Here is a 26,924-nt window from a genome sequence, read left to right on the forward strand (position 1 = left end):
AGAAAAGTGAAGGACTATGGGGGATAGACTGATCGCAGAGTAGATTAAAAGGCTGACAGAACATTATGGGCCGAAGGCATGTATAATAATAATGTAAATAATTTGGATATAATTATACATAGAACGATGAATAGAGAGGTTCTAATACTGACCCCTGGCTCACCCCACTTGTTACAGGTCACCGATCGGATAATCGGCCTTCAACCATCACCCACTGCATCCCATCATCAAGCCAATTCTGAATGTCATGTGACAAAGGACACCCATTATGTCAGGCCGTCCCAGGTCAGTGGGTGCCAGGTCCAGAAGCCCGTGCCTGCTGGAGGAACAAGGGCTGTTAAGTCACCCAACCGGAGGGGACAAGCCTGCATACCCTATTCACCTCTCATAATTCTGTATACGCCTCATTCGCCTGTGCTCCAGGGAACAGCCTTTTTAACCTTTCACTGTAACTCAGGTCCTTGTAAGTTTTCTCTGCACTCTTCCAGGCTTATTGATATCTTTCCCGATAAGTCGGCATGCCCGACTTATGTTCAAGCCTGCAGTTCATGACCCTGTCATTGGCAGTTCACGGGATCAATGTTGAAAAATCGAAGCCTGAAGCCTGCAGAAGTCTGGAAGTCAAAGCCCGATGGCCAAAGCCTGGAGACTGGAGGTTGGACTGTCCTTGTGTGTGGGTCTGGGTGGCTGGGAGGGAGGAAGGAGGCTCGTTTTACTGCTGTTACTTACTGTGTTCTGTTTAGTTTTTGTGTTCTGCCGAGAACTTTGGGCATGTTAACTTGGGGCAATAATGTGAAGCCACATCTGCAGGCTACCCCATCACATCCTTGGGTGTGTTGGCTGTTATCACAAATGACACGTTTCACTGCATGTTCCAATGCATATGTGATAAATAATTCTGAATCCACCTCGGTAGCTCCCCCCGGATAGCCGGATCAATGGGACTGCCTACTGCGGCTCCATCGAGTACTCACGGTGCACGTAGTGAGGAGCCAGCCGATGATGGCCCACCGGGGCAGGATGTCAGAGCTGAGCACCTCGTTGGAGGGATGGACCACCCCACAGATGTACCGGATCAGGTCACAGCGCAGCGACTGGCTGTCGGGAGTGGAGAGGTACTGCCGCTGAAACCAGTCCTGGTAACGCTTCTGCTGTCCAAACCGGACCTGTGGCAAAAAACAACAGCACTGACATTTTAGTACCAGAGCGAGGCAATAGATTATAATAGACTGTCAAAGACCTATACAGCCCACACTGAGCTCTTAGGGGCAGCACTGGTTAGTGTAAGCAAATAACACATTTCACTGCATGCTTTGATGTAAATGTGACAAATAAAGCTAATCTTTCTTTAATCCCCATCTTCCTATCGACACCATCTTCATTTGCCAAACTGATTTCCTATCTTTCTATGCGATGTCTAGGGACTGTATTGGGGAGCTCGTCCTGGTGAAAAGGGAACCAACAATTTCTGATTCAGAAAGTTAAAACAGCCCTTCAGCCCAACTCTCCTTGGCACCTGGAAGAGTGCAGAGAAAATTTACAAGGATGTTGCCAGGACCTGAGGACATGAGTTAGAGTGAAAGGTTAAAAAGGATGCTCACAGGAGAATGAGGGGAGAGTTGATAGGCATATGCAAAATTATGAGGGGTGAATAGGATGAACGTATGCAGGCTTGTCCCCTCAGGTTGGGTGAGACTAGGACTGGAGGTCATAGGTTAAGGGTGAAAGTTAAATACTTAAGGCAAATCTGAGGGTGAACTTCTTCACTCAGAGACGAGGAAATCGGCAGATGCTGGAAATTCAAGCAACACACACAAAATGCTGATGGAACGCAGCAGGCCAGGCAGCATCTATAGGAAGAAGTACAGTCGACATTTCGGGCTGAGACTCTTCGTCAGAACTAACTAAGGTTTCAGGGAACAATTGTTACAAGGCTGTGACCCAAAAAACGACGTGGCACCTTGCGATGTCCTACAGGAATTCAGTGCAATAGTCCCTTGAGAGCACAGTTATGGCCAGGGTGCCCATCGCTGGGGGTGGGCGCTGCATTGAGGCCTGATGGCAGGCGACAAGCCTGTGGCCCGCTCCATTACTCTGCGTCAATTAGAGCATCAAGCAAGATTAAAATCATCAAAGACGAGCAGAAAACGAACAGGTGTTCAATGGTGTCTGCCTGCATTTGATCGGTCCCCCTCTCTTCTCGCTACTACCGTCAGGCGGAGGAGCAGGACTCTTGGGTCCCACGCCGCCAGGTTCAGAAGCAGTTGTTACCCTGCAGCCATCGGGCTCCTGGACGGACTGCATTCACCTCAAGGCTGAATGGGCTCTGCAGCCTGCGGACTCACTTTCGGGGACTCTGAGTTCATGTTCCATCTGTTTTTGTTTACTTTTTTTTTATTGTATTATTTGCGCGACTTGATTAAGGACGAAGGACGAACTGGTGTTCAGCTCACTACTCCTTGTCAGGTTTACTCACTTTAGCGCAAAACTGACTCTGCAGCTGTGGCCTGCGACCATCAGCACTCGCCTCAGCACTGAACTGGCTCCGTGGCCGTGGAGTCACTTTTACTTTTTCATCGTTTGTTCGACTTGTTCTTTTTTTAAACGCACATTGCGTTTTTGATGGTCTTTGTTGCATGGGTTTTTTTAAATGGGTTCTATCATGTTTGTTTGTTTTGTGGCTGCCTGCAAGAAGATGAATCTCAAGATTGTATCCAGTATACATACTTTGAACTTTGAAGACTCCAACATACCCTGGAGGTCATGAACAGCAATTTGGTTTCCATGTCGGGTGTTAAGCGGCATGCCAAGAACTTCCGGGATGTCCGGGTCTGTAAAAGCTGCAGAATACCTGAGGAGGGAAAATAAAAAGGCAGGAGATATTACTCAAAAGCTGTGGATTTCAACTCATTGAAGCCCACCACAGCTCCTGGACGTCCAGTGTAACACGAGGATGCAGCAGTGTAGTGGTTAAGTTGCTGGGTGAATAATCTCGAGGATGTGAATTCAAGTTTCATCAAAGCAGCTGAAGAACTAGAACTGAATGTGGGCTTCAAAGACCCGGTAATAGAACTACAGTCACAGTTATACAAGACTGTAAGCTTGGTGATTGTTGCTTTACAAAGTAGCATCTCGCTCAGGTGATAGCAATACACACACACACACAAAACGCTGGAGGAACTCAGCAGGACAGGAGGTAACAATGGGGGGGGGGAATAAACAGTTGACATTTTGGGCCAAGACCCTTCATCAGGGCAGGAAGGAAGGGGGGCAGAAGTCAGGAGGTGGTGGGGAGGAGGGGAAGGAGTACAAGCTGGCCGGTGACAGATGAGACCAAGTGAGGGGGAAAGTAGGTGAGTGGGGGAGGGAAGATGAAGTGAGAAGCTGGAAAGTAATAGGTGGATGAGGTAGAGGCTGAAGGAGGAGGAATCTGATAGGAGAAGACAGTACACTATGGAAGAAAGGGAAAGAGGAGGTAGGCAGGTGGGGAGGAAAGAAGGGGAAATAGGGAGCCAGAATGAGAAATAGAAAAATATAGAGGAAGGGGGTGAGGAATTACCAGCAGATGGAGAAATGGCTGTTCATTACATCAAGTTGGAGGCTACCCATACAGAATATGGTGTTGCTCCTCCAACCTCATAGTTTCAGTAGAGGAGGCCGTGGACCGACATGTCAGAACAGAAATGGGAAGTTGAACTGGCCACAAGAGATCCTGCCTTTTGTGACACACAGAGCAAAGGTGCTTGATGAAGCAGACCCCTAATCCTGTCTTTACACAACTCCAATTCAAAGTCAAATTGTTCAGAAAGAAGTTTAGTCTTAAACAACAGAGAAACCTGCAATAAAATGCAGCAATAGCCACATCCCAACAGGAATTTCTAAGAAAGCAAATTGCCAGTTCTGAGAGATTACTGAGCAGACTCAGCCCAACGTCAGGGCTCTGAGCAGAAAAGAAGAACAGAGGACATGAACCCACAATCCAGAGAGTCTCTAGGTGAAGTGCACTCAAGGAACGGCGCATAGCAAGGTCTCCTGCTTTCTTGTACAAGAACTATTCCCACCAGGACTGTACCCCAGTGCTTATGCAGTGACACGCATTCCTCCCGCCCCCCACCACCTTCACCAATGCATCATCCTGATACCAGGTCTACTGATATAGAATTATAGACCTGCCCCAACCAGTACTGCACCCCCTATACAGTGATAGACCCATCCAGACCAGTACTGTGTGTCTGTTATACCCATCCTGATAAGCAGTGCAACATGCAACACACACAAAATGCTGGAAGAACTCAGCAGGTCAGGCAGCATCTATGGAAGGGAAAGAGTGGTCAACCCTTTGGGCCGAGACCCTTCTTCAGGAGTGGAGATGAAAGGGCCAGAACAAGGTCATGAGGGAGGAGGGGAAGGAGTGCAAGCTGGCAGTTGAGGGGGAAGGTGGGTGAGTGGGGGAAGGGAGATTAGGTAAGAAGCTGGGAGTACTGTATCCCAGTTTTATACAGGAACAGACCTGTCCCCACCGGCACCAAACACTACAGCAACAGACCCAACCTTACTAGTACTGTACCCCGGCGTTAAACAGTGAAAGACCTGTCCCCATTGGTACTGTTTTCCAGTGCTATACAGTGACAGGTCAGTCCCCACCAGTACAGTAACTCTGTGTTATAGTGATAAACCCATCCCCACCGGTTCTGTACCCCATTGTATACAGTGACAGACCCGTCCCTATTGGTAATATACCCCAGTGTTATACAGTGACAGACCCATCCCTATTGGTAATATACCCCAGTGTTATACAGTGACAGACCAGTCCCCAGCGGTACTGTACTCTGGTGTTATACAGTGACAGGCCCGTCCCCAATGGTACTGTATACCAGTGTTATACAGTGACAGACCTGTCCCCGCCAGTACTATACCCATCTTTTCCCAGTGACAGACTCAACCCATTCTCACTGGTACTGCACCTCAGTGTTATACAGTAACATACCCAGTGTTACACAGTGACAGACCCAACCCATCCCCACCAGCATTCTACCTCAGTGTTATACAGCGACGGACCCGTCCCCACCAGTACTGTATCCCAGTGTTATACAGTGACAGACCTGTCCCCACCGGTACTGTACCCCAGTGTTATACAGTGACAGACCCGTCCCCACCAGTACTGTACCTCAGTGTTATACAGCGACAGACCACTCCCACCACTAACCAAGAGTCAAACATGGAACAGTGCCTGCGGTTTTTTGGCATTAATCTCTTTAACTCACTGTAATCCCATGTACGATCCGCACCCATGTACCAATTCCTACTTAATGATATTTAACCTTCTTGGCACTTTATAGCTCATAGAAACAATCCCCTTCCCACTGACTGCGCCACGTTAACAGACTTCCAACAGTCCCTACCTGTGAACTGGGGGTTGAGGGACTGCGGATTGTGCAGAATGTCCCTCCATAACTTCTCAAACTCGGGGATCCTGGCAACGTTCTGAAGTAGGCGGACCAGATCCCGGCCAATCATTGTGCAGTCCATAAACTGGAGGAAAGAAAACACATTGTCAGTCACAAACAAGAGGACTGGCTCTCTCGTGGGCCACAGACCAGTGAGCACACTTGATAATGGGTACTGGACAGTAGTTTGGGTGTGGGAGTCATTGCCTGTCCCAGGTGCGAGTGTTTTTCAGTGGATCTTGAGACCGTTTATCGTGCATCAAGTGTACTCTTTTTTTTATAATTTTATTTTTATTTGTATAAGAAATTCACAATTATCATGTACTTTTTTCACACATATAACCTTTTCCATTTTTTTATATGTATAAAACTACAATTATTTATACATTCTTAAGTACACATTGAGATGATATAAAAGGAAAATAAACATTTAAATAGATAATTATGTACTGTGGTAAATCTAACCTATTAGGCTAAGTAATGAAATTAGTTGTTAAGAAAAATGGTAATAATAGTTTCCATACAACCCTTCTGGACCCTTTCCACTGGTCCAAAATGTTGCATACAAGCCTATATACCAACCATTGTAGGTGTTTATATCCCAATTTGTTCGTGCTTGTTCCTGCCCGCAGACATAATTATCCAATCCCTATGTACTTATTTACTTAATTTTTTCTTTTTTTTTTTAATCTCTTTCCCAAATCTTTCCCTTTACTTGTGTTAATTCTCTATTTTCCAAAAAAAAAACAAACATTTAGACTAGGGGTGCTTACGTTAGCAATATTACTGTGTTGATGAGAAGAGCAATATAAATCATTAGGAGAGTCATCTAAAGTCTGCTCGCATTGGGGTTATATATTCAATCCATTTATTCCAGATTTGATAAAATGTTTCTTTTTGAGTTCTCAGGGAGTAAGTCAACTTTTCCATTTTAAATATTTCCAAGATAATTTCGTACCAATCTTCTAATGTAGGTGGTATTGGATTTAGCCATTATCTAGTGATTGATTTCTTACTTGCCGCTAAGAGGGCCTGCAGCAACTTTATATCTTCCTTCTGTTCAAGGAACAATACATGCCCCAAATAGAGCGTCTCAAAGTTCAGAGGTATCTGGGACCTAAGTACCTTAACTAATGTTCTATGAATACCTTCCCAAAATAGACTTAATTTAGGGCAATCCCAGAAAATATGAAAATGATTTGCCTCCTTGGAGCCGCACCTTCTCCAACACATCACATTTGTATCTTTATATTTTGCATCAAGTGTACTCATTGGTCTATAATCCAGTAAAGCTACAGGAAATGGGTGGAGTGATGGTGCTGGACATCATCCATCAGTATAAGTGCCGCAGGAGACCCCGCTGGCCATTTCCAGCACTCACCTTCTCCCGTAGCAGTGTCATGCAGAAGTCCACCTCCTTCTGCCGAAGGGACAGGAGCGGCTGGGTGCCATGGTGGTCCACAATCAGGCGCAGGTACGTGTAGATGATCATGGCGATCAACATGTTGCTCTTCATCACCCACTCCCTGGGGGAAAGGCAGAGTGGACACTGAGCACATGCCGTAGCTGGTCTGCGCCTGCCCATTCATTCTGTGCCCACTTAACTGAACCTATCTCATTATTCTTCTCTATCCCTCTATCTCCTTCCCCTCGCCCCACCCCGATTCCCTCCTGTGTTTATCTAGCTTCTTAAATTCATCTCCAGTATTCAATCACAGAATTGCACAGAAAGGGAACTAACCAGTCGGCCCAACTCGTCCATTCCAACCAAATAAACTACCTGAGCTTGTCCTGTCCGCCCACCTCTCTAAACATCTCCCATCCAAATTCCTGTCCAAATGCCTTCCATAAAGAGACAAGATTCACATTCGCACCGCATCCTGACTCCTTGTTGGTTATCTGCAAGTATCAAGGACCTGTCGTCTTGATCTTCCCCAAAAATGCCAACCCCCGTGGACTCTTAGGACCTACCTCATTATCATCTTGCACTTTATCATTTACCTGCACTGCACCTTTTCTGTAACTGGTACACTTTATTCTGCATTGTTATTGGTTTACCTTATTCTAGCTCAATGCATTATGTAACGATTTGATCTGTATGAACAGTATGTAAGACAAGCCTTTCACTGTACATGTGACAGTGATAAACCCTATTCAAGTTATACAGCACAACCTAGATGCCCATCTAAACTGGTCTAACTTGCCCATGTTTAGCTCACATTCCTCTAAACCTTTCTGTTCGATGAACTTGGCTAAGTGCCACTTAAATGTTGCAGTTGTTCCCAGCTCTGCCTCTGGTAGATTATTCTACATGCACACCACTGTCTGGGTGGAAAAACTTGCCCCATTAAATATCTTCCCTCCTCACCTTAAAACCTCTTCCCTCTAGTTTTAGATTCCCTGCCCAAGTGATTTAATAAACCTCTACGGGGTCACCCCTCAGCTTCCTCCACCCAACTTGGGACAAACTTTCAAGATTTTAAAAACCACTAGTAGGTCTTCTCAAAAGAAACTAATAGCCCACATTGCTTATGTCTGTCTAGACACTCCGAGATGCTCCAGAGCAATGAAATACTTCTATTCTTGAGTCATAGAGCACGGGAACAGATTCAGATTTGCCACATGCATGTCAAAACACTCAGTGAAATGTTGTGTTTGAGTTAACAACCAACACAACCTGTGGACGTGCAAGTGTTGCCACACATTCCAACACACACAAATCCTTCCACCCACCACGCCTATGCCAAATGGAAATGCCCATTGAACCAATTAGATTTACCAGCGCTTGGCCTATAGTGTACTATGCCTTGGTGATTTGAACAGTTGTCTAGCTGTTTCTTAAATATGACGAGAGTCTCTGGCTCTACCACCCCCTCAGATAGAGCACCCTAGAACTCAAACACACGATGGGCGAAAATATTCATCTTCAAATCTCCCTCTACATCTCTTGGTTTTTACCTTAAACCTATGCCTACTAGTTGCGGAATCTCAACCACAGGGTAAGCTCTTTGCTCTCCACTCTACCTAAGCCTCTCTTTTTAAATCAAAAGTGGTAGATGCTGAAGATCTGAAATTTGAGAAAACAAATCAGGCAATACTGGAAAGCCTCAGCAGATCATGCAACATCTGTAGAAAAAGAAACAGAGTTAACTTTTCAAGTTCAAGAGGGTTTTGTCAAAAATATTTCTTTCTACAAATGTGGCCTAATCCTCTGATTTATGCTGCATTTTCTGCTGTCATTTGCATATTTAAATGATGTTGCTATAGTAACGTGGGACACAGCAGCTATTTTGCACAAACCACAGCTCCAACCAGCAGCGTGCAGTAACAATTAGGCTTTGCAGAATGTGGACCGAAAGATAAATATTAACCCAGGGTGAGCTCCTCTACACCTCTCACAGAATCAGCTGCACAGGACAGACACAGAGATAAGGGGTCTGACTTAATTAGTGAGAGTGAAGCTCTTCCTCAACCCACACTGGGACTCTGCTCAAGTCTCTGGATTTATGGTGATCATAAGACACAGAAGTAGAAATAAGACCATTTAGCCCATCAAGTCTGCTTCGCCATTCCATCATGGTTGATTTATTATCTCTCTCAACACTACTCTACGCCGGCTGGTGGCATAGTGGCATCAGCACCGGACTTTGGAGCGAAGGCTCCCGAGTTCGAATCCAGCCGGCTCCCTTGCACGTTTTCCATCCGTGCTGGGTTGAGTGTCGAGCTAGCAACTTGGCCTCGTAAAAATAAGAAAGCCCACTAGAAAAAACGCTGTCATGATGGCGTCCCGATGACTCCACTCGGAGTTAAGGGCTTTCTTCTTCAACATCATTCTCCTGCCTTCTCCCTGTAACCTTTGACTACCTCACTAATCAAGAACCTCATCAACCTCTGCTTTAAATGTACCTAATGACTTGGTCTCCATTGTTGCCTCTGGCAGTGAATTCCACAGATTCACCACCCTCTGGCTAAAGAGATTTCTCATCTCTGTTATAAAGTACTGACCTGGGTATTGTGAGGCTGAAAAATACAAGGTCCTAGACTCCTGCACTATAGGAAACATCCTGTCCACGTCCACTGTATCGAGGCCTTCCAACAGCCAGGAAACTGTGACGTATCCTTCACTCCCAGAACTTCAAATCTGATCAGAAATGTTTTCTGACAGTGCATAGAATAATACACAATATCAGTGTTGAACATGATGCCAAATTGAACTAAATATTCACTGCCTGCATATGATCCATCTTTGTTATTTCCTTGAATATTCACGTCCCTGTCTAAATGCTTCTTAAATGCCTCTATCATATCTGTCTCTACCACCAGCCTTGGGAACCCACAACAAAAACTTGCCTTCCACACCTCCAATAAACTTGCATGCAAAGTAAATGCATGTCCTCTTGTACTTGACATTTCCACCCTGGGAAAAAGACTGCCCGTCTACCCAAAACGTGCCTCTCGTAGGTACGGTAGACACCTCTGCTCCATCTACAAAAAGGGAAATTTCCCGGAGGCCAATCATTTAAACTCCTATCATCATTCCCGTACTGACATGTCAGTCCATGGCCACGATGACACCACTCGCAGGGTGAAGGAACAGCACCTCACATTCCACCTAGGTAGGCTCCAACCTGATGGCATGAACATCGAATTCTCCTTCAGGTAATTTTTTTGCCTCCCCCTTCCTCTTCTTCTATTCCACACTCTGGCCTCTTACCTCTTCTTCTCACCTGCCCATCGCCTCCCCCTGGTGCCCTTCATCCTTCCCTTTCTCCCACGGTCCATTCTCCTCTCCTATCAGATTCCTTCTTCTCCAGCCCTTTACCTTTTCCAACTGTCACCTCCCAGCTTTTTACTTCAGCCGCACCTCTCCCCACCCACCTTTTAACTTGTTCTCCTTCCTCTCCACTGACATGCTTATTCTGGCATCTTTCCCCTTCCTCCCCAATCCTGATTAAGGGTCTTCACCTGAAATATTGACGGTTTATTCACTTCCATAGATGCTGCCGGACCTGCTGAATCAGAGTTCCTCCAGCATTTTGTGTGTATAGCCTCAAACTATGCTCTCCAATTCATAATTCCTGGGTTAAAAAGACTGTGGCATTCACCCTATACATTCTATAATACCACCCATCAGAGTTCTTGGCTCCAAGGAGGGGTAGAAATAAAGTCCTAACCTTTTCCTGCGCTGTACTGTTCCACTCAGTCCCTCCAGTTCCGGGATATGGATCATGTGCAGGCAGATAAGATTTATTCCAATATGGTACGGTGTTCGGAACAGACATTGTGGCCTGAGGGGCCGGTTCTGCTCAGTCACTCAAGTTCTGGCAAAATCCTTGTAAATCTCCTCTGCAGTCTTTCCAGTTTAATAACTTCTTTTCTATGGCAGGGTGACTAAAACAGAACACACTACTTCAAGTGCAGCCTCACCAACATCTTGTACAACTGCAACATAACCACTCAACTCTACATTCAATACTCTGAATGACACTTTCTCCCACTTTCAAATCTCTTACTAGCTCTTCCTTCAGTTAGTCCTGACGAAGGGTCTCGGCCCGAAACGTCGACTGTACCTCTTCCTAGAGATGCTGCCTGGCCTGCTGCGTTCACCAGTAACTTCGATGTGTGTTGCTTCTACAACATGCTAATGACTCTACTTTTAGTGTGAATGGAGTTCCTATTTCATAACCGCATCAACAGGGGCCACTCAGCCCAGAGTTTATGCTGGCTCTCAGAGAACTCCCATTCCCTTACTGAGTTATCTTCAGCTTACTCTCTTGATAGCTCATTACGTGGCCTGAACACCACTCCCCCCCCCCCCCGCCCCAGCTCCCCTTGCCACACACTTCCATTGGGAACAATTTACAGTGGAATGCAAGAGGATGTGAGAGGAAGTGAATAGGAAGGAGCCCACACTAATCATAGGGAGAAACCACAAGCTCAATGCAGACAGCAACAGGTTACTGGAGCTCAAGGCAGCAACAGCCACACGTGATAGGTTTAAACAACTTGTCCGGGTTCAACCACGTTGATGCCACGACCAAGAAAGCTCACCAGCACCTCTGCTTCCTCAAGAGGCTGAAGAAATTTGGCATGTCCCCATCAACCATCATCAATCTTTATCGAAACACCATGGAAAACATCCTGTTTAGATGCATCAGGGCTTGCTCATGCTGCAACGAGCTGTGGACACATCTCAGCACATGACAGGAACCAGCCTCCCTTATGGACTATGTCTATACTTCTCGCTGCCTCAGTAAACCAGCCAGCATAATCAAGCCCAGACATTCTCTTTGCCCCCACCCCCCATTGGGAGAACATGCTCTATCCCACTGCTATGAGAATATTCTTCTGTACAATAAGATGGACTCTGTACCATATAGCCTACATTATAATAAGGGACTACTTTATGTTTTAGTAACACGTCACTGCATGCGCTATTAAGCACGTATTGATCTGTACGTGTGTGCCAAGTTCGGATCCTGCCAGTAAAGAACCATGAAACTTAGCTCCCGTTACCAGCGTTTTTATTACTAGCATTGTTGTGTAACCCAGCCACATACACAACAAACTGGCGATGAGGTTAATGAACCTACATCTTATCGGAACGCCGTGTTTTAGTTGATAACAACACTCGAAGGAAGAGCACAAGGAACGAGCCAAGGAGTGGGAGAAGGAGGCAGAGCAAGGCCGCGAGTCCAAAAGGAAGCGGGAGCACAGCCGGGGTCCGGACGTTGAGAAACCAAGAGACACAGTCGGAGCTGCGGCACGTCCAGGCGAGACCACATCCGGCGCTGACCCCCAGGGGCTGAGGGTCTGCCTGTCCCAGAATGGAGATAAAAAGGAGTGACACACACATCTAGGTGGAGTGCGCTCGTGGCGCTAGCAAAAAGGACATGTGAGTCATAAAGAAAGCAAGGAATCGGAGCAAAAATGAAAGCATTTCTGAATATTGTGCTGAATTGCGCAAATTATCAGAAGATTGTCAATTTGGAGTTCGTCTATCGGACGCATTGAGGGACAGGTTAGTGTGTGGCATGCACTGTGAAACCACACAGAAGAAGCTCCTGGGTGAAAAAGACCTTACATTCGAGAAGGTGTTGAACATTGCAATATCAACAGAAACAGCAGCACGGGGTGCTTCAGAAATACAACAAAAATCTCTGGAATATGCTACGAATAAAATGTCACTGAACAGAAACGAAGGACAGAGATGTTACCGTTGTGGGAACAGGTCATATGACCCTAATGACTGTTGGTTTAAAGACAAAGAATGCAGAAACTGTGGCATACAGGGCCACACTGGCAGAGTATGCAAAGCTAGTAAACAGCAGAAAAATGACAAAATACAGAGAAACAAGAAACCCCAGAAAGGAAAACACAACAATGTACACAAAATGGAAGAAAGCAGTTCTGATGAAAACGACTCAGATGAAAGTGAATTGACTTGACTGCAACTTCACAGCATGAAAGAGCAGATGATCAAAGAGTAATAAGGATCACTCCACAAGTGGCAGGCGTGAGACTAAAAATGGAGTTGGACACAGGCTCAGCTTTATCAGTGATTTCTGTACACGACTGCAAACTACTGTCTGCTCACATACCTCTGAAACCAACTAAACTACTGCTAAAGACTTACACAGGACAGAAAGTGCGTCCCAAAGGTAAAATTAAAGTGACAGTGACCTACGGAGACAAAACACAGCAGCTGAACCTCTATGTACTGAAAAATGGAGGACCACCGTTGCTGGTACGTGAATGGCTCAAGAAAATCCAGTTGGAGTGGCACATCATCAAGGCACTAGATGTGTCAACAAAGGAGGGCAGCTCGGCGGGGAAGATGTCCGCAGCTCTCCTCTCACTCACTGTTGACTATTACAATGACGAGGAGGAGCTAGACAGCGTCGACGATGAGGACGAACACAGTATCCATGGCCGCGACTCCAATGAAGATACAGAGGATGCAAGGGAGACAGATATTGCCAATAAGCAGGATGATGAAGACTACCTGGAAGTAAAAGAGCAGATGTACCAGGAGAAATAGACAGCTCTCAAAAGCAGTTACAGGAAAGCACTTTGCAGGAGCATCAGAAAAGGATGAAGAAACTAGATCAACAATACAAGGAAAGAATACGAAATGCAGAGCTTTTTCTGCAACTGGAGACAGAAAAAGTGGAAAAAAAATTATATTAAAGAGTAGAAAGCAGCAGTGAAGGAATTTGAAGATAAAAAGAGTGAGTTAGAAGAAAAGAAAAAGATGATTGAGAATGAGAGGCTAACAATGGAACTCACAGGAGATTCTATGGAGAATAACTAGGAAACTAAGGAGGAGACCTAATGACTCTGCTCCAATTACAGACAAAAGACGAAAACCTGCACAGTTAAATTACTTGTTAACAGATGAACAGATAATGGAAGATCTGTGAACTCTCAATATGCTGAAATCTCCGAGAAGACCAGCATCTCCATCTTCTCCTAAGCATCTTCCCAGCACTCCTACTGAATCACCAGCACAAAGATATCAAGCATGAATAGAAGATGAAAAGTTATATTACGATCAGGGATGGTATCATAAAGGTCAGGCTATCTATTTGGAATCTAAGGAGAATACAAAGATTGGCTGTGTAATTAGCTCAGTTGGAACAAATGAGATACGGGTAAGGAAGACAAGTGCTAGCACAAAGATGCGTATATATCTAGGACAGCCACACAGAGGAGTCTTCATTATACGGAGATGATCTGCTGCCTAGAACACTTAGCAAATTGGAGGTGCACATCTTCTTAACTCCTTATGCTCAGAGGTCAACTGTTCATGACTTTTATATGGAAATCTGTATTAAAACAAACAAGTTTATTGACAGACTGGAGAACACACTATTTGAAGACACTTTGCCATCTCAGTTTTGATGACTGCACATATTTTTAACAATAACATTCACCTTTTCACGGATTTCACATTGTTTTCATCATCTTTGCAAGATGGAGGTGACCACTCTTTATGGTTGGAACCTGCCAGTTTGTGGATTGTTCAATTTATTCCAGACAATAGAGTGAAGACCTATTTGCTTCACTGCCGGACAATCTAGAGAAGACCGTGCCACCTCCCCCCCCCCAAGAGACTTGAGTTATAAATGGATCTTAGACCAAAAAAAAGGCTTGTTATAATTCAATATTATTACATTACTTTGTTATAATTTGATATTATTAAGTTGTTAAGTAAACAAATGGTAGGCATTTGTATGTTAAGGATAAACTTATTTGTTTAGCATAATGCCCCAGTAAAAAAAAAGTTGATACACTATTAAAATAAAAGGGGAGGAGTGTACCGTATAGCCTACATAATAAGGGACTACTTTATGTTTTAGTAACACATCATTACATGTGCTATTAGGCGTGTATTGATCTGTACGCGTGTGCTGAGTTCGGATTCTGCCAGTAAAGAACCATGAAACCTAGCTCCCGTCTCCAGCGTTTTTATTGATAGCATTGTTGTGTAACCAGGCCACATACGCAACAGACTCAAACTCACAATGTACCTCACTGTGACCTTGCACCTCATGGCTCCCTGCAGTGCACTCTATACTGCAACACTTTATTCCGCTATTGTTTTAGCTCGTACTGTTGTAATGAATTGATCCTCATGGAGCCCCACCATCCAGCCCATGCTCTCTTCTCACTACTGCCATCGAGTAGGAGATACAGGAGCCTGTGGTCCCACGTCACCAGGTTCAGGAACAGATATTACCTCTCAACCATCAGATCCCCAAATCAGCGTGGATAACCCCACTCACCTCAACTCTGAACTGATTTCCACAACCTATCGACTCACTTTCAAGGACTCCACAATTCATGTTCTCAGTATTTTTATATATATAATTATTTTTTTTTGTATCAGCATATTGGTTGCTTGTCAGTCTTTGTGTGTAGTTTTTCATTGGTTCCATTGTACTTCTTTGTTCTACTGTGAATGCCCACAAGAAAATGAATCTCATAGTATATGGTGACAGATACTTAATTTGATAATAAATTTACCTTGAGCTTTTGAACTTTGATGTAATGCAAGACAAGTTTTTCATCATACATCGGTACATTCGACAATAATGAAGCCACTTAAAATTTACCAATTTATTCATTTTATTTAGAGATCCAGCGCAGAATCGGCCCCTCCAGCTCAACAAGCCACACCGTTCGGCTACCCACCCATCTTAACACTAGCCTAATCATGTGACAACTCACAACGACCAATTAACCTACACCTCCGGACTGTGGGAGGAAACTGGAGCACACGGAGGAAATCCACGGAATCATGGGGAGAACGTACAAACTCTTTACAGACTGTGCTGGAATTGATCTCATAACTCTTGACGCCCTGAACCGTAATAACATTGCACTAACCACTATGCTACAATTAAACATACTTTGGTGGAGGATAAAGATCAACATCAACTAGATGGCTCATTTGGGTGTTGAGGTTCTATACCCTCACCCCTCCACTATATACAAACACAGGCAAAGCATTGCTGCAGCCTGCAGAGATTCAAAGGTGGATATTTCATGGATCGTCATTCATTTGACGATGCCCCTTGACAGGCTGGTGACAGCAGCCCTGAAAGTAGTCAGAAACAAAATAAATCCTTTACACGATTTTATCTGCTCCTGTCTAATGGCTCCTGACAATCTCCCTGACACTAATTGGACTGTGAGCTTTCAGCCGAATCTCTTCGTACAGAAGACTTCACAAGCAATTAATGGGTAGCACAACAAAGGGTAGAACAAGAAAACAACACACATCGGACAGCTCCTCTGTTCTCTGCCACTCCCCCCCCTCCCTGAAACTGCAGTGTTCAGTGGTGGTATTTTGTGATGTGCTGCTGAGCAGATAAAGCCAAAACAGTAACCCTTTGGTGGTCTCCCCTGCATCAATCTGATCATTTTCTTACGTCTGTCTGTGGGAGCATGCCGAAGGGAAATTTGGTTGCTCCCCTACACGTGTTTCTAACGTCGCAAAAAACATAAAACAGTGCAGTACCACAACAGGCCCTTCAGCCCACACTATCTGATGCTAAGTAAACATCTGCTGCCTGCACATGACCGATATCGTAAGCCCACAAAACCTAAGACATAGGAGCAGAATTAGGCCTTTCTGTCCATTGAGTCTGTTCCACCATTCCATCCTGGTTGATTTATTATTTCCTCTCAACCCCATTCTCTTGCTTTCTCCGGCAACCTTTGATGCCCTGATCAACCATCAAACCCATTCTCTACTTCCACTACCGCCCACAGCTACCTAGTAGTGCATTCCAGGTACCTACCACTGTATACAAAAATCAAACTTGCTCTTAATGCTCCTCCACCTCTCCTTAAAGCTATGCGCTCTCATATTTGACATTTCTATCCTGGGAAAAGGATGACTACCCTACCTATGCCTCTCAGTCTTACAAACTTCACTCCTCAGCCTCAGCTACTCCAGAGCAAACTATCCATGTTTAGTTGTTCTTATAACTCATAGTTGTGCAAACTCTCTTTCTAGCTCATGCCCTCTAATCCAGACAGCAACCTGGCAAACCTCTTCTGAATCCCCTCCAAAGTCTCCACATCCTATGTGCAACAGGCAACCAGCAAATGGACCTCAAAAACAAGAGTTCACTGTTGAGCAACTGGGACATCCCACGAGGAAACGCACAGTAGATCAAAGTCTTTCATTCCTTCCCTCTTTATTCCACATGGCTTCCCTCCATTTCCTTTCATCTTCAGGTTTAAGTATTCCTTCAGAGTCAGAGACAGAAGGGCCAGCATTAGGCCATTCAGCCCCATCAAGTCTGCTGTGCTCTGTTATGACTGATGCAACACGAAACTGGAGGAACTCAGCAGGACAGGGAGAATAAAACCATAAGACATAGAATTGGAACATCTAACCCACTGTGTCTACTCTACCATTCCATCATGCCAATTTATTTTCCCTCTCAACCCCATTGTCCTGAGGACTTCCGGTAAGATGGCGATAGGTTAATCGCTTAAAATTGCCGCTCTGTTTAATTTCTTACCTCCGCACTTCTTATCTTCCTTTTTCTACCCCAGACCGCTAATTTTTTTTGTTCTCCTACTTGCCTGAGACTACGTCTGTCCTACAATGGCCTTCAAGCCCTCTAAAGCTGGGAAAAAAGAAGTCTCTGCGACTGCCTCCACCTCCTCTGCCAACATTATCGCCATTCTGGACCAGCACCGTCAAGAGATTATATCTGAACTTAAGTCCAAATACAAGTCTTCCATCAGTTCCTTGGAGTCAAAATTGGATCAAATCAATTCCAAACTGGAGGATCATGCCGTTCGTCTCTCTCATCTTGACTTAGAAACCGAAGATTTAAAATATTGCATTCAGCAGCTGGAAGCCGTTTGCTCTAATTTGAGTGAGAATAACACTGCGTTATCATCTAAAATAGCTGATCTCGAAGGTTGGAGCAGAAGGCATAATCTACAAATTCTTGGTCTGCCAGAGGCCATCGAAAGCACAGCTCCTGTTGAATTTTTTTCCTCTTTACTTTGTGAGATTTTTGGGAAAGATACTCTACTGAATTTACCCGAGTTAGACAGAGCCCACTGCATATTTCGGTTTAAACCTGAATTGGACTCCCAGCCATGCTCAGTTATACTCTGTTTTCATTGCTATCAGGTGAAAAACCTTTTGATTATGGAAGCACGTCGGAGAGGAAAATTGCATTACAAGGGCCATCCCATTCATATTGTTGAAGATTATGCTCCTCAAGTTTTGAGGCTGCATGTCGAATACAAAGGTGTTATGAAAGAGTTTTACAATCGTGGATTCAGGTCCTCACTACGTTACCCCCGCCTATCTCCGAATAACTCTTAGTACTGGGGACAAAAAATGGTTCAACTTTGTTACGGAAGCTCAGGAATTCATCGAAAGTCTCCCTGCCACTGCGACTTCTTCAGACTCGATTTGATTATTTAAAATGGCTCATTACTATATATTTTTCTTTTTCCTTGTTTTTTATTTTTTTGTTTTCCTTTTAAATTTAATTTTTAAATTACTGAAAATGGTTTAACTCTGCTATGAGAAGTTCAAAAATTTATTGAAAGTCTCCTGGCTATGGCGACTCCTTCTAAACCCCTCTAAATTAAATTTTTTAATTACTGAAAATGGTTTAACTCTGCTATAAGTTGTTCAGAAGTCTCCTTGCTATGGCGTCACCTTCAGACTCGATTTGATTATTTAAAATGGCCGATTGGTACTTTTTTTTTCCTTTCTTGTTCTTTTTTCCTTTTTTTTAAATTTAATTTTTAATTACAGAATTCTTTTTTATTCTTTTTCACGGGTATAGTACTCTGGATTATTATTTCAAGTTAAGTCTAATACTTCTTGATAGTACCGTTTTCTTTTTTTTCTTTATGTATAATTTTAATTTGAAGTGCATAAGCTCTCTTTTTTTTATGAACTGTTAATTAAACGGAGCTCATGAAGATATTCAGAAGCTGGAAGTTGGGTTTAGGAGTAGTTTTTTTCTGAAGAGCTTGCTGCTGTTCTTTCGTAGCTTTCTTGCTTTGGGATCTGGGGAGTGGGGAGGGTTTCCTAGTGCCAACACTATTTAAACAACCCTTAGTTATTCTTTGTTACTCAGGACTTTTTTTTTGTCCTGATTTCCTTGTTTTATACTTTTGCCCCACAGCTGTTATTAGAATGTTTGTTTATATTCATGCCTACTACCTTATATGCTTTTTTATATGAAAATGGTTAGCCCTTTGAATCTTATAAGCTGGAATGTTAAGGGATTGAACCATCCTATTAAAAGAAAGAATGCATTTTCGCATCTCAAAGCTGACATTGTTTTTTTTTGCAAGAAACACATATTCGTAGTTTTGATAACTCTTGCCTTATGTCTAGGTGGGTGGGACAGCACTTCCATTCTGCTTTTCCGGCTAAAGCCGGGGGGGGGGGTTTCAATCCTTATTAATCAGAATGTTCCCTTTGAGCTTCACAACAAAATTTTGGATACAAATGGTCTCCCGGAAATTGTCTAATAATAGGGTAGTCTTGGCTAACCTCTATGCTCCCATTTCAGATGATGTGGACTTTTTTGATTCCCTCATATTGGGTGATGATTTTAATTGTTGGTTAGATCCAGTATTGGACCGATCCTCTTCTGTTCCTAGACTCCCTAGTAAATCTGCTTTATCTATTCACTCTTTCCTTTTTAATTATGGTATTTCTGATGTGTGGTGTTTTTTCCATCCTACTGAGGAAGATTATTCCTTTTTTTCACATGTCCATCATACTTTTACTAGAATTGATTATTTTTAAATGGACAATCAGCTGATTCCATCTGTTCACTCTTACGACTATCAGAGTATAGTGATTTTGGATTATTCCCCAGTTACCCTGTCCATAAATTTCCCTGGTCTTCCTCAAATGAACAAACATCGGTGTTTTAATCCGACTTTGTTGTTGGATAATGATTTTGTAAAATTTATGAAGAACTAGATAACTTTTTTCTTTTTTTTTTTAAGTACTAACATGTCATCTGAAATCTCATCCCAGTTGTCTGGGATGCCATGAAAACATATTTGAGGGGTCAAATACTTTCATATACTGCGAATCTGAAAAGAAAGACTTGTTTAGACTTGATTGGTCAAATTAAAGCAACAGACCAATTATATGCCCAGACCAAAAACCCCGAATTGTATAAGAAGAGAGCAGAACTTCAAACTAAGTTTGACCTCATCTCCACTCGGCCGGTTGGACGCCAACTTCTTGAAAGTAAGAGCCGATTTTATATTCATGGGGATAAGTCCGGTAAGTTTTTAGTTAACCAACTAAGATGCTCTAAAGCTAAACAACAAATTACAAAAATTCGAATAGGAAATGGGAACATTACTTCGAATCATTCTGATATTAATGACACATTTAAGAACTATTATTCTCAACTTTATACCTCTGAATCTTTAAATGAGGATATCTTGGTTGAGCATTTTTTAAATAGTTTAAATATTCCTTCGCTCTCCCCTGACTTTAAAGCAAAACTCATTGAACCATTATCATTAGAGGAAATATCATCTGCCATCTCTGTATTACAGTCGGGTAAATCTCTCGGACCTGATGGCTTTTCTGCAGAATTTTATAGATCATTTTCTTCACTGCTTTCGTCTCAATTATTCTTAGTTCTATCTGATTCGTTTAAGCATGGTAAATTGCCTGCATCATTTAACGAGGTGTGTATCATTCTTTTAGCCAAAAAAGGGTAAAAGAACCGACAGAGTGCTCTTCGTATAGGCCGATTTCTTTATTAAATGTCGATGTTAAAATTTTGGCTCGCATATAAGAGAAAATTATACCTTCTATTATTTCTGAAGATCAAACTGGTTTTATCAAAAATCGTCTTCCCTTTTTTAATATACAGCGCTTATTTAATATCTTATATTCATCCTCAACTGGGACTCCTGAAATGTGTTATTTCCCTTGATGCGGAGAAAGCGTTCGATCGTGTCGAGTGGAATTACCTTTTAGCGGTTTTAGAAAAATTTGATTTTAGACAAACTTTTACTACATGGATTAAGTTGCTATATTCATGTCCCACCGCTTCTGTTTTGACCAACTCTCAGCTATCCCAGTCTTTTAGCCTTAAACGTGGCACTCGTCAAGAATGCCCCTTAAGTCCCTCACTCTTTGATTTGGCTATAGAGCCACTTGCCATTGCGTTTTGTAGCTGTGCTGAATTGATGGGGATTTGGTGGGGAGGTGTTGAGCATAAAGTTTCCCTTTATGCTGATGATCTTTTACTTTTTATATCAAACCCGACTACTTCCTTACCCTTAATGTTTTCACTTCTTAATAAATTTAGTCAGCTTTCTGGTTATAAACTTAATTTACGTAAGAGTGAACTCTTTCCAATTAATAGAGAAGCACAAGCTTTAGTATTCTATGACTTCCCTTTTAAAGTAGTTAACAATTAATTTACTTATCTCGGTATTACAGTAACAAGGAACTTTAAGAATCTTTTTCGAGAAAATTTTACCAATCTTCTAAACTCTACAAAACAGAGTTTGGCACAGTGGTCACCCTTGTCTGTGTCTCTTTTAGGTCATATTAATGTTATTAAAATGTATATAGAAACATAGAAAATCCTTCCTAAATTTTTGTATCCATTTCAGTCCTTACCAATTTTTGTTTCTAAAGCTTTTTTTGATGGGTTAGACTCTATTATTTTGTCCTATCTATGGAAGGGTAAAAGCACTAGACTTAATAAAGCTCACTTTCAAAAATTCAAAAAGGAAGGTGATATGGCCTTGCCTAATTTTCGTTTATATTATTGGGCAGCCAATATTCGTTCTTATTTTTTGGTCTTTCTTCCATAATAGGACTGACTGCCCAAAATGGGTGGCAACGAGTTGAACTCTACCAAGGATCTTTCTATTTCTGCACTTCTCGGTTCCGCACTCCCTTGTCATTTGCCTAGACTTACTGTTAATCCTCTTATAAGACATACTTTAAGAATACGGGCTCAGTTTAGAAAATTTAATGGTCTTCATGGTTTTTCTCTCTCTAGCCCTATTTTACACAATCATCTTTTCCTACCTTCTATGCGGGATTCAACATTTTATGATTGGTATAGAAAGGGTATTAGGCGCTTCGAAAATTTTTTCCATTGATAATTGTTTTGCAACTTTTCAACAACTGTCTGTAAAGTTTAATCTACCTGATACTCATTTCTTTAGATATCTTCAAATTAGACATTTCATTAACCCTTTGATATCAAACTTTCCTGAGATGCCTGAGAAAAATGTTCTGGACTTGTTTCTTTATATCAATCCATTGGGTAAAGGTTTAATATCTGCTATTCGGGACAAGTTAGTGATTTTGAGGTGTGCCCCCTTCGATAAAATTAGAACTGCCTGGGAACATGATCTAAATATCTCTTTATCTGATGCGGTTTGGGATTCAATTCTTAAGTCAGTCAACTCAACCTCTCTATGTGCTCGCCACTGCTTTTTGCAGTTTAAGGTTTTACACAGGGCTCATATGTCTAACGCTAAATTATCACAGTTTTACCCTGACACTAGTCCTGTTTGTGATAAGTGTAAAGGAGCTGAGGCTTCCCTTAGTCATATGTACTGGGCCTGTCCAAGTTTAGAGAAATTCTGGAGAGAAGTTTTTTCAATCCTATCTCATATTCTTAATTGCCATTTAGAACCTAACCCTCTGGTTGCTCTTTTTGGCACCTTGGGTGAAGTAGATATGCACTTGAGTCCGACTAAGGTCGAACATTATCTTTTGCCTCTCTCTTGGCTAGACGGTTGGTTCTTCTTAGGTGGAAAGATGCTGCCCCACCCACTCACGCTCAATGGCTTAGTGATATTATGGCCTGTTTAGACCTTGAAAAGATTAATTATTCCCTTCTTAATTCAGACATAAAGTTTCATAAGGTGTGGGGACCTTTTCTTGAATATTTTCATAACTCTTCTTTAGGTTAAGTTTATCCTTTTATTTGTATGCTACAATCCCTTACTTTCAGCTTTTTTTTGTAATGTTATACAGTTTTTTGTTGTGAATTACATTACACTTTTGGTAGTCGGCATTATACTTTCTTTTTGCCTACATATATTTTTACAGATCTCTGGGGTTAAATGCTCTGATTAATTTTCTTTTCTTTTACACGCAGAAATGGTTGGCATGGGTTTTTTTTCCAGTGGGAGGTTGGGGTGGATACTAATTTTACATAATTCTATTCTGGGTGCTTTTTTAAATTGTTATGAATTATATATTGGATTTGTTTGTTTCGCACTGTATAAATCTCCATTTTGTTGCTGTTTTTTTGCTGTAGTTTTATTGTAGAAATGCATTAAAAAATTAATTTTAAAAAAACATTCTCTTGCCGCCTAAGCCCCCACCCCAGTAATCATTTACGCTCTTACTAGTCAAGAACCTATCAACCTCTGCTTTAAATATACCCAAAATCATGGCTTCCATAGCTGTCTGTGACAATGAATTCCACAGATTCTCCACCCTCTGGCTAAAGAAATTTCTCTTCATTTCTGTTCTAAAGGGATATCCTTCTATCCTGAGACTTTGCCCTCTGGTCCTAGATTCCCCTACTCCACATCCACTCTGTTTAGTCCTTTCAATATTTGTTAGATTTCAATGCAATCTCCTCTCGATCCTTCTAAACTCCAGCGAGCACAGGTCTAGAACCATTAAATACTCCTCAAACATTAACCCTTTCATTCCTGGGATAATCCTCAAAACTTCTTTTGGACCCTCTCCGATGCCAGCATATCCACCCTTCAAGAGGTGGTCTTGCCAATGTCCTATAAAGCCTCAGCATTACAGCCTTGATTTTATATTCCAGTCCTTTTGAACCTGTAAACCTCCACTTTAAATATACACAAAGACAATGACTACAGCACCAAAATAGACCATTCAGCCCAAACAATCCATGCCCATTTAAGCCAGTCCCATTTGTACGCATCTGGCCCATATCTGCCCAAGTGCCTTTAAGTATCTCTCCTGTGCAGTTAGGTGCTCCACACCTGCCCCTCAACTCAATTTCCCCACTCTGACCGAACACATTTCACCTCAGATCTTAAACAAAAGTGACTCAGCAGAAACTGGAAATATTGAACAACACACAAAATGCTGGAGGAACTCCACGGGTCAGGCATTTAGGGACGGGAATAAACAGTTGACATTTTGGGCTGAAACTCTTCACCAGGACTGGCTCAGATCTCTCCACTTTGTTTTATTTTCACTTGGGTAGGGATATTGACCTCCATCCAATCTACAGGCTATTAATCCTGCCAACCTTCACCTTCCTGCATTAATCTCTGCGCCATCTCAGTTCTTAGTTAGCGACAATATACTGTTGATGTGATCTTGCCCCAACAACTCCATTTATTTAAGCTTTGCGAGTTATGTATGCGTCAACACCAACATCTCTAAGACAAGATATACCTGCAGAGTTAGATAAAGTAAAGCTCTTCTCCCACACTGCCTTGTAGAACATACCCAACATATAAAACAAAGAACATTACAGCACCTTTGGTCCACAATGTCGTGCTGACTTTTAACCCATTTTGAGATCAATCTAACCCTCCCCTCCCACGACCCTCCATTTTTCTTTATGCCCATCTAAGAGTCTCTTAATGTCCCTTAGGTATCTGTGTCTACCACCAACCCCGGCAGTGCATTCCACACACTCACCATTCTTTGTAAAAGAATAAACAACAATAACTACCTCTGACATCTTCCCTGTACATTCCTCCAAACACCTTAAAACTATGCTCTCTCATTTTAGCCTTGCTGCCCTGGAAAAAGGCAATGTCTGTCCACTCTAACTATTGCTCATCTTATACACTTCTGTTGTCACCGCATCCTCCTTTACTCCAAAGAGAAAAGCCCCAGCACGCTCAACCTGTCAACTGTGATTGTACAGGTTAAATTAGGAAAACTCTCAGTCCTCTCACCAGGGCCGGACTTTAGGCAGGGATAGGCTGGGCTGCAGAGGGGTCCAAAATAGGTAGCTATCATTATGGCAGACAAAAAAAATACGAGCGTGGAGCACAGAAAAGTAAAAAGAAACAAGAAAAAGAGGACCATGAGAAAGAAGCATTAAAGACATTGAAATTGGCAGAATTTTTTAAACCTGATCTCGATGATGCAGCAGTTCCATCGTTCTCGTCAGTCTGAGACTGGTGGACAAATGGAGACTTGTTCAACAGCTAGCACTAGCACCAGCGTTAGCACAGGACCACCGTCCTTGCCACAGTCAGCAGCTAACATTGAAGAGGCAGAAAGCATGACTTTGGGATTCCCAACCACAGAGGCCTCCAAACAACCAAGTCGGACCACCATTAATGTTAACATTACCGCTACTGAGGATCCTTACGGCACTGATCCTGCTCACTGGGGAAAGGAAACGTTAGATGATTCAGTCCGAGTGTTGGGCTAAGAAAGGGCCGGAGTCCTGTCAGAATAAGGATGTGGATATCAAAGCATTGGAACGAGTATACAAACAGCAGAAACGTTTTTTTCTCTAAATTTCACTTCAAACGCACGCTCGTAAATGGTGAGTACATATTGTGACGAGAATACACATAGATTAAGATGTTAGCTGGCCTGTGCTGGCACCAGTGGGATCAGCAGTTGGTCTGCCACCTGTCTTCAGGAGAAAGAGAGATAAGGAAAACAATGGAGCAGCATTTGGAGATGTTAATGAAGGGACGGGAGAGTTTAACGGAAGGAGAGCTGTCAAGATCGGCTCCCCCTTTGAACCCTGAACTGTTTGTAGTGATGGACAGGCGATACCCCAGCAGGGGGATAAAAAGGGACAGGTTCGCTAAGGCAGGACACACACGACACCCCGAGGTAACGAGACCCTGGAAGCGGTGCGCCTCCCATAAGTCGGTGGGAAGTTTTGGAAGGCTGGTTGCGGGACCAAGCCATAGACGCACAGGGTGGAAAGGCACGATCACCGGGAACCTGGTGTGTTTCCGCCCTTGCCTGGGTGCCAGGTTCACCGCAGAGAAACGATCGTATCTGGAAACGGAGGGGTCACGGTCGGTGACCTCAGAAGACATCATAAAGGGCTCGCCCGAAAGCTGACAGCGAAGAATATCGAAGGTCTATGTGGAAGCTGTTTGAATATTCATTCGTTTTGCTCTCTCTCTCCTTCCCCCCCACTGTCCATCTCCCATGGCAGTGATTACTGCGAACTGAACTGAATTCAATTGAACTGAACTTTGCGCCACTTTGAAACTGGTCATTTACCCCTAGACGACGATAGAGCTTGATTGATCCTGTTATCTTAATTCTGTGTACATGTGTGTTTATCATTGCTGAACTGTTGCATTTATTATCCTTTTGATTAGAGTGCTGTGTTGCTTGTTTCTTTAATAAAACTTTCTTAGTTCTAGTAATCCAGACTCCAACTGAGTGATCCATTTCTGCTGGTTTGGCAACCCAGTTACGGGGTACGTAACAATATCAAGGCAATGGTTCTTATATTGCCCTTCCACCGGCTGTGTGTTTTGCTTTGCATGCCGCATTTTCAGTGATGGTAACTGTCAGTCCATCCTCGAAACTGGCTTTAGTGACTGGAAACATGCCGCTGAGCGCATAGAAGAGCATGAAAATAGCGAACACCGCAGGAAAACGATATTGACCTACGTTACATTAGCATCTGACAGCAGAAGAATAGATACAGAACTGCAAAAACAGTTCGAGTCAGAGTGTGTCTACGTATTGAGAAGAGTGTTGGTGGTTGTGAAGTTTTTGGTCGAGAGGGGACTGGCTGTCCGAGGCTCCAGTGACATATTTGGCAGGCCTGATAACGGCAACTACATAGGCTCAGATCCACAATGGGACAGGACAGACTGAGTCATCTTACTCTGATGTCACTTGAAAGTGATCTTGTTCGGAAACTGGATTCTCGTGATCTGATCAAGGACTTTGCTGCGAAGAAATCCAGAAGA

General features: G+C 43.0%; 1 protein-coding gene across 2 annotated transcripts in view; it reads right to left on the minus strand.

Moving 5' to 3' along the window:
• Positions 1 to 26,924, minus strand: part of ints3 (integrator complex subunit 3) — a 157,003-nt gene that overhangs the window by 97,756 nt on the left and 32,323 nt on the right. For both annotated transcript variants that reach the window (XM_063041861.1, XM_063041860.1), the window contains exons 7-10: positions 6,829 to 6,973; positions 5,403 to 5,532; positions 2,754 to 2,851; positions 975 to 1,166 (exon numbers count right to left, since the gene is read on the minus strand). In XM_063041861.1, the coding sequence (XP_062897931.1) occupies positions 975 to 1,166; positions 2,754 to 2,851; positions 5,403 to 5,532; positions 6,829 to 6,973 (565 nt within the window). The remainder of the gene's footprint in view (positions 1 to 974; positions 1,167 to 2,753; positions 2,852 to 5,402; positions 5,533 to 6,828; positions 6,974 to 26,924) is intronic.

Source organism: Mobula hypostoma, chromosome 2 (genome assembly GCF_963921235.1).
Source record: "Mobula hypostoma chromosome 2, sMobHyp1.1, whole genome shotgun sequence".
In the NCBI taxonomy this organism is placed as follows: domain Eukaryota; kingdom Metazoa; phylum Chordata; class Chondrichthyes; order Myliobatiformes; family Myliobatidae; genus Mobula; species Mobula hypostoma.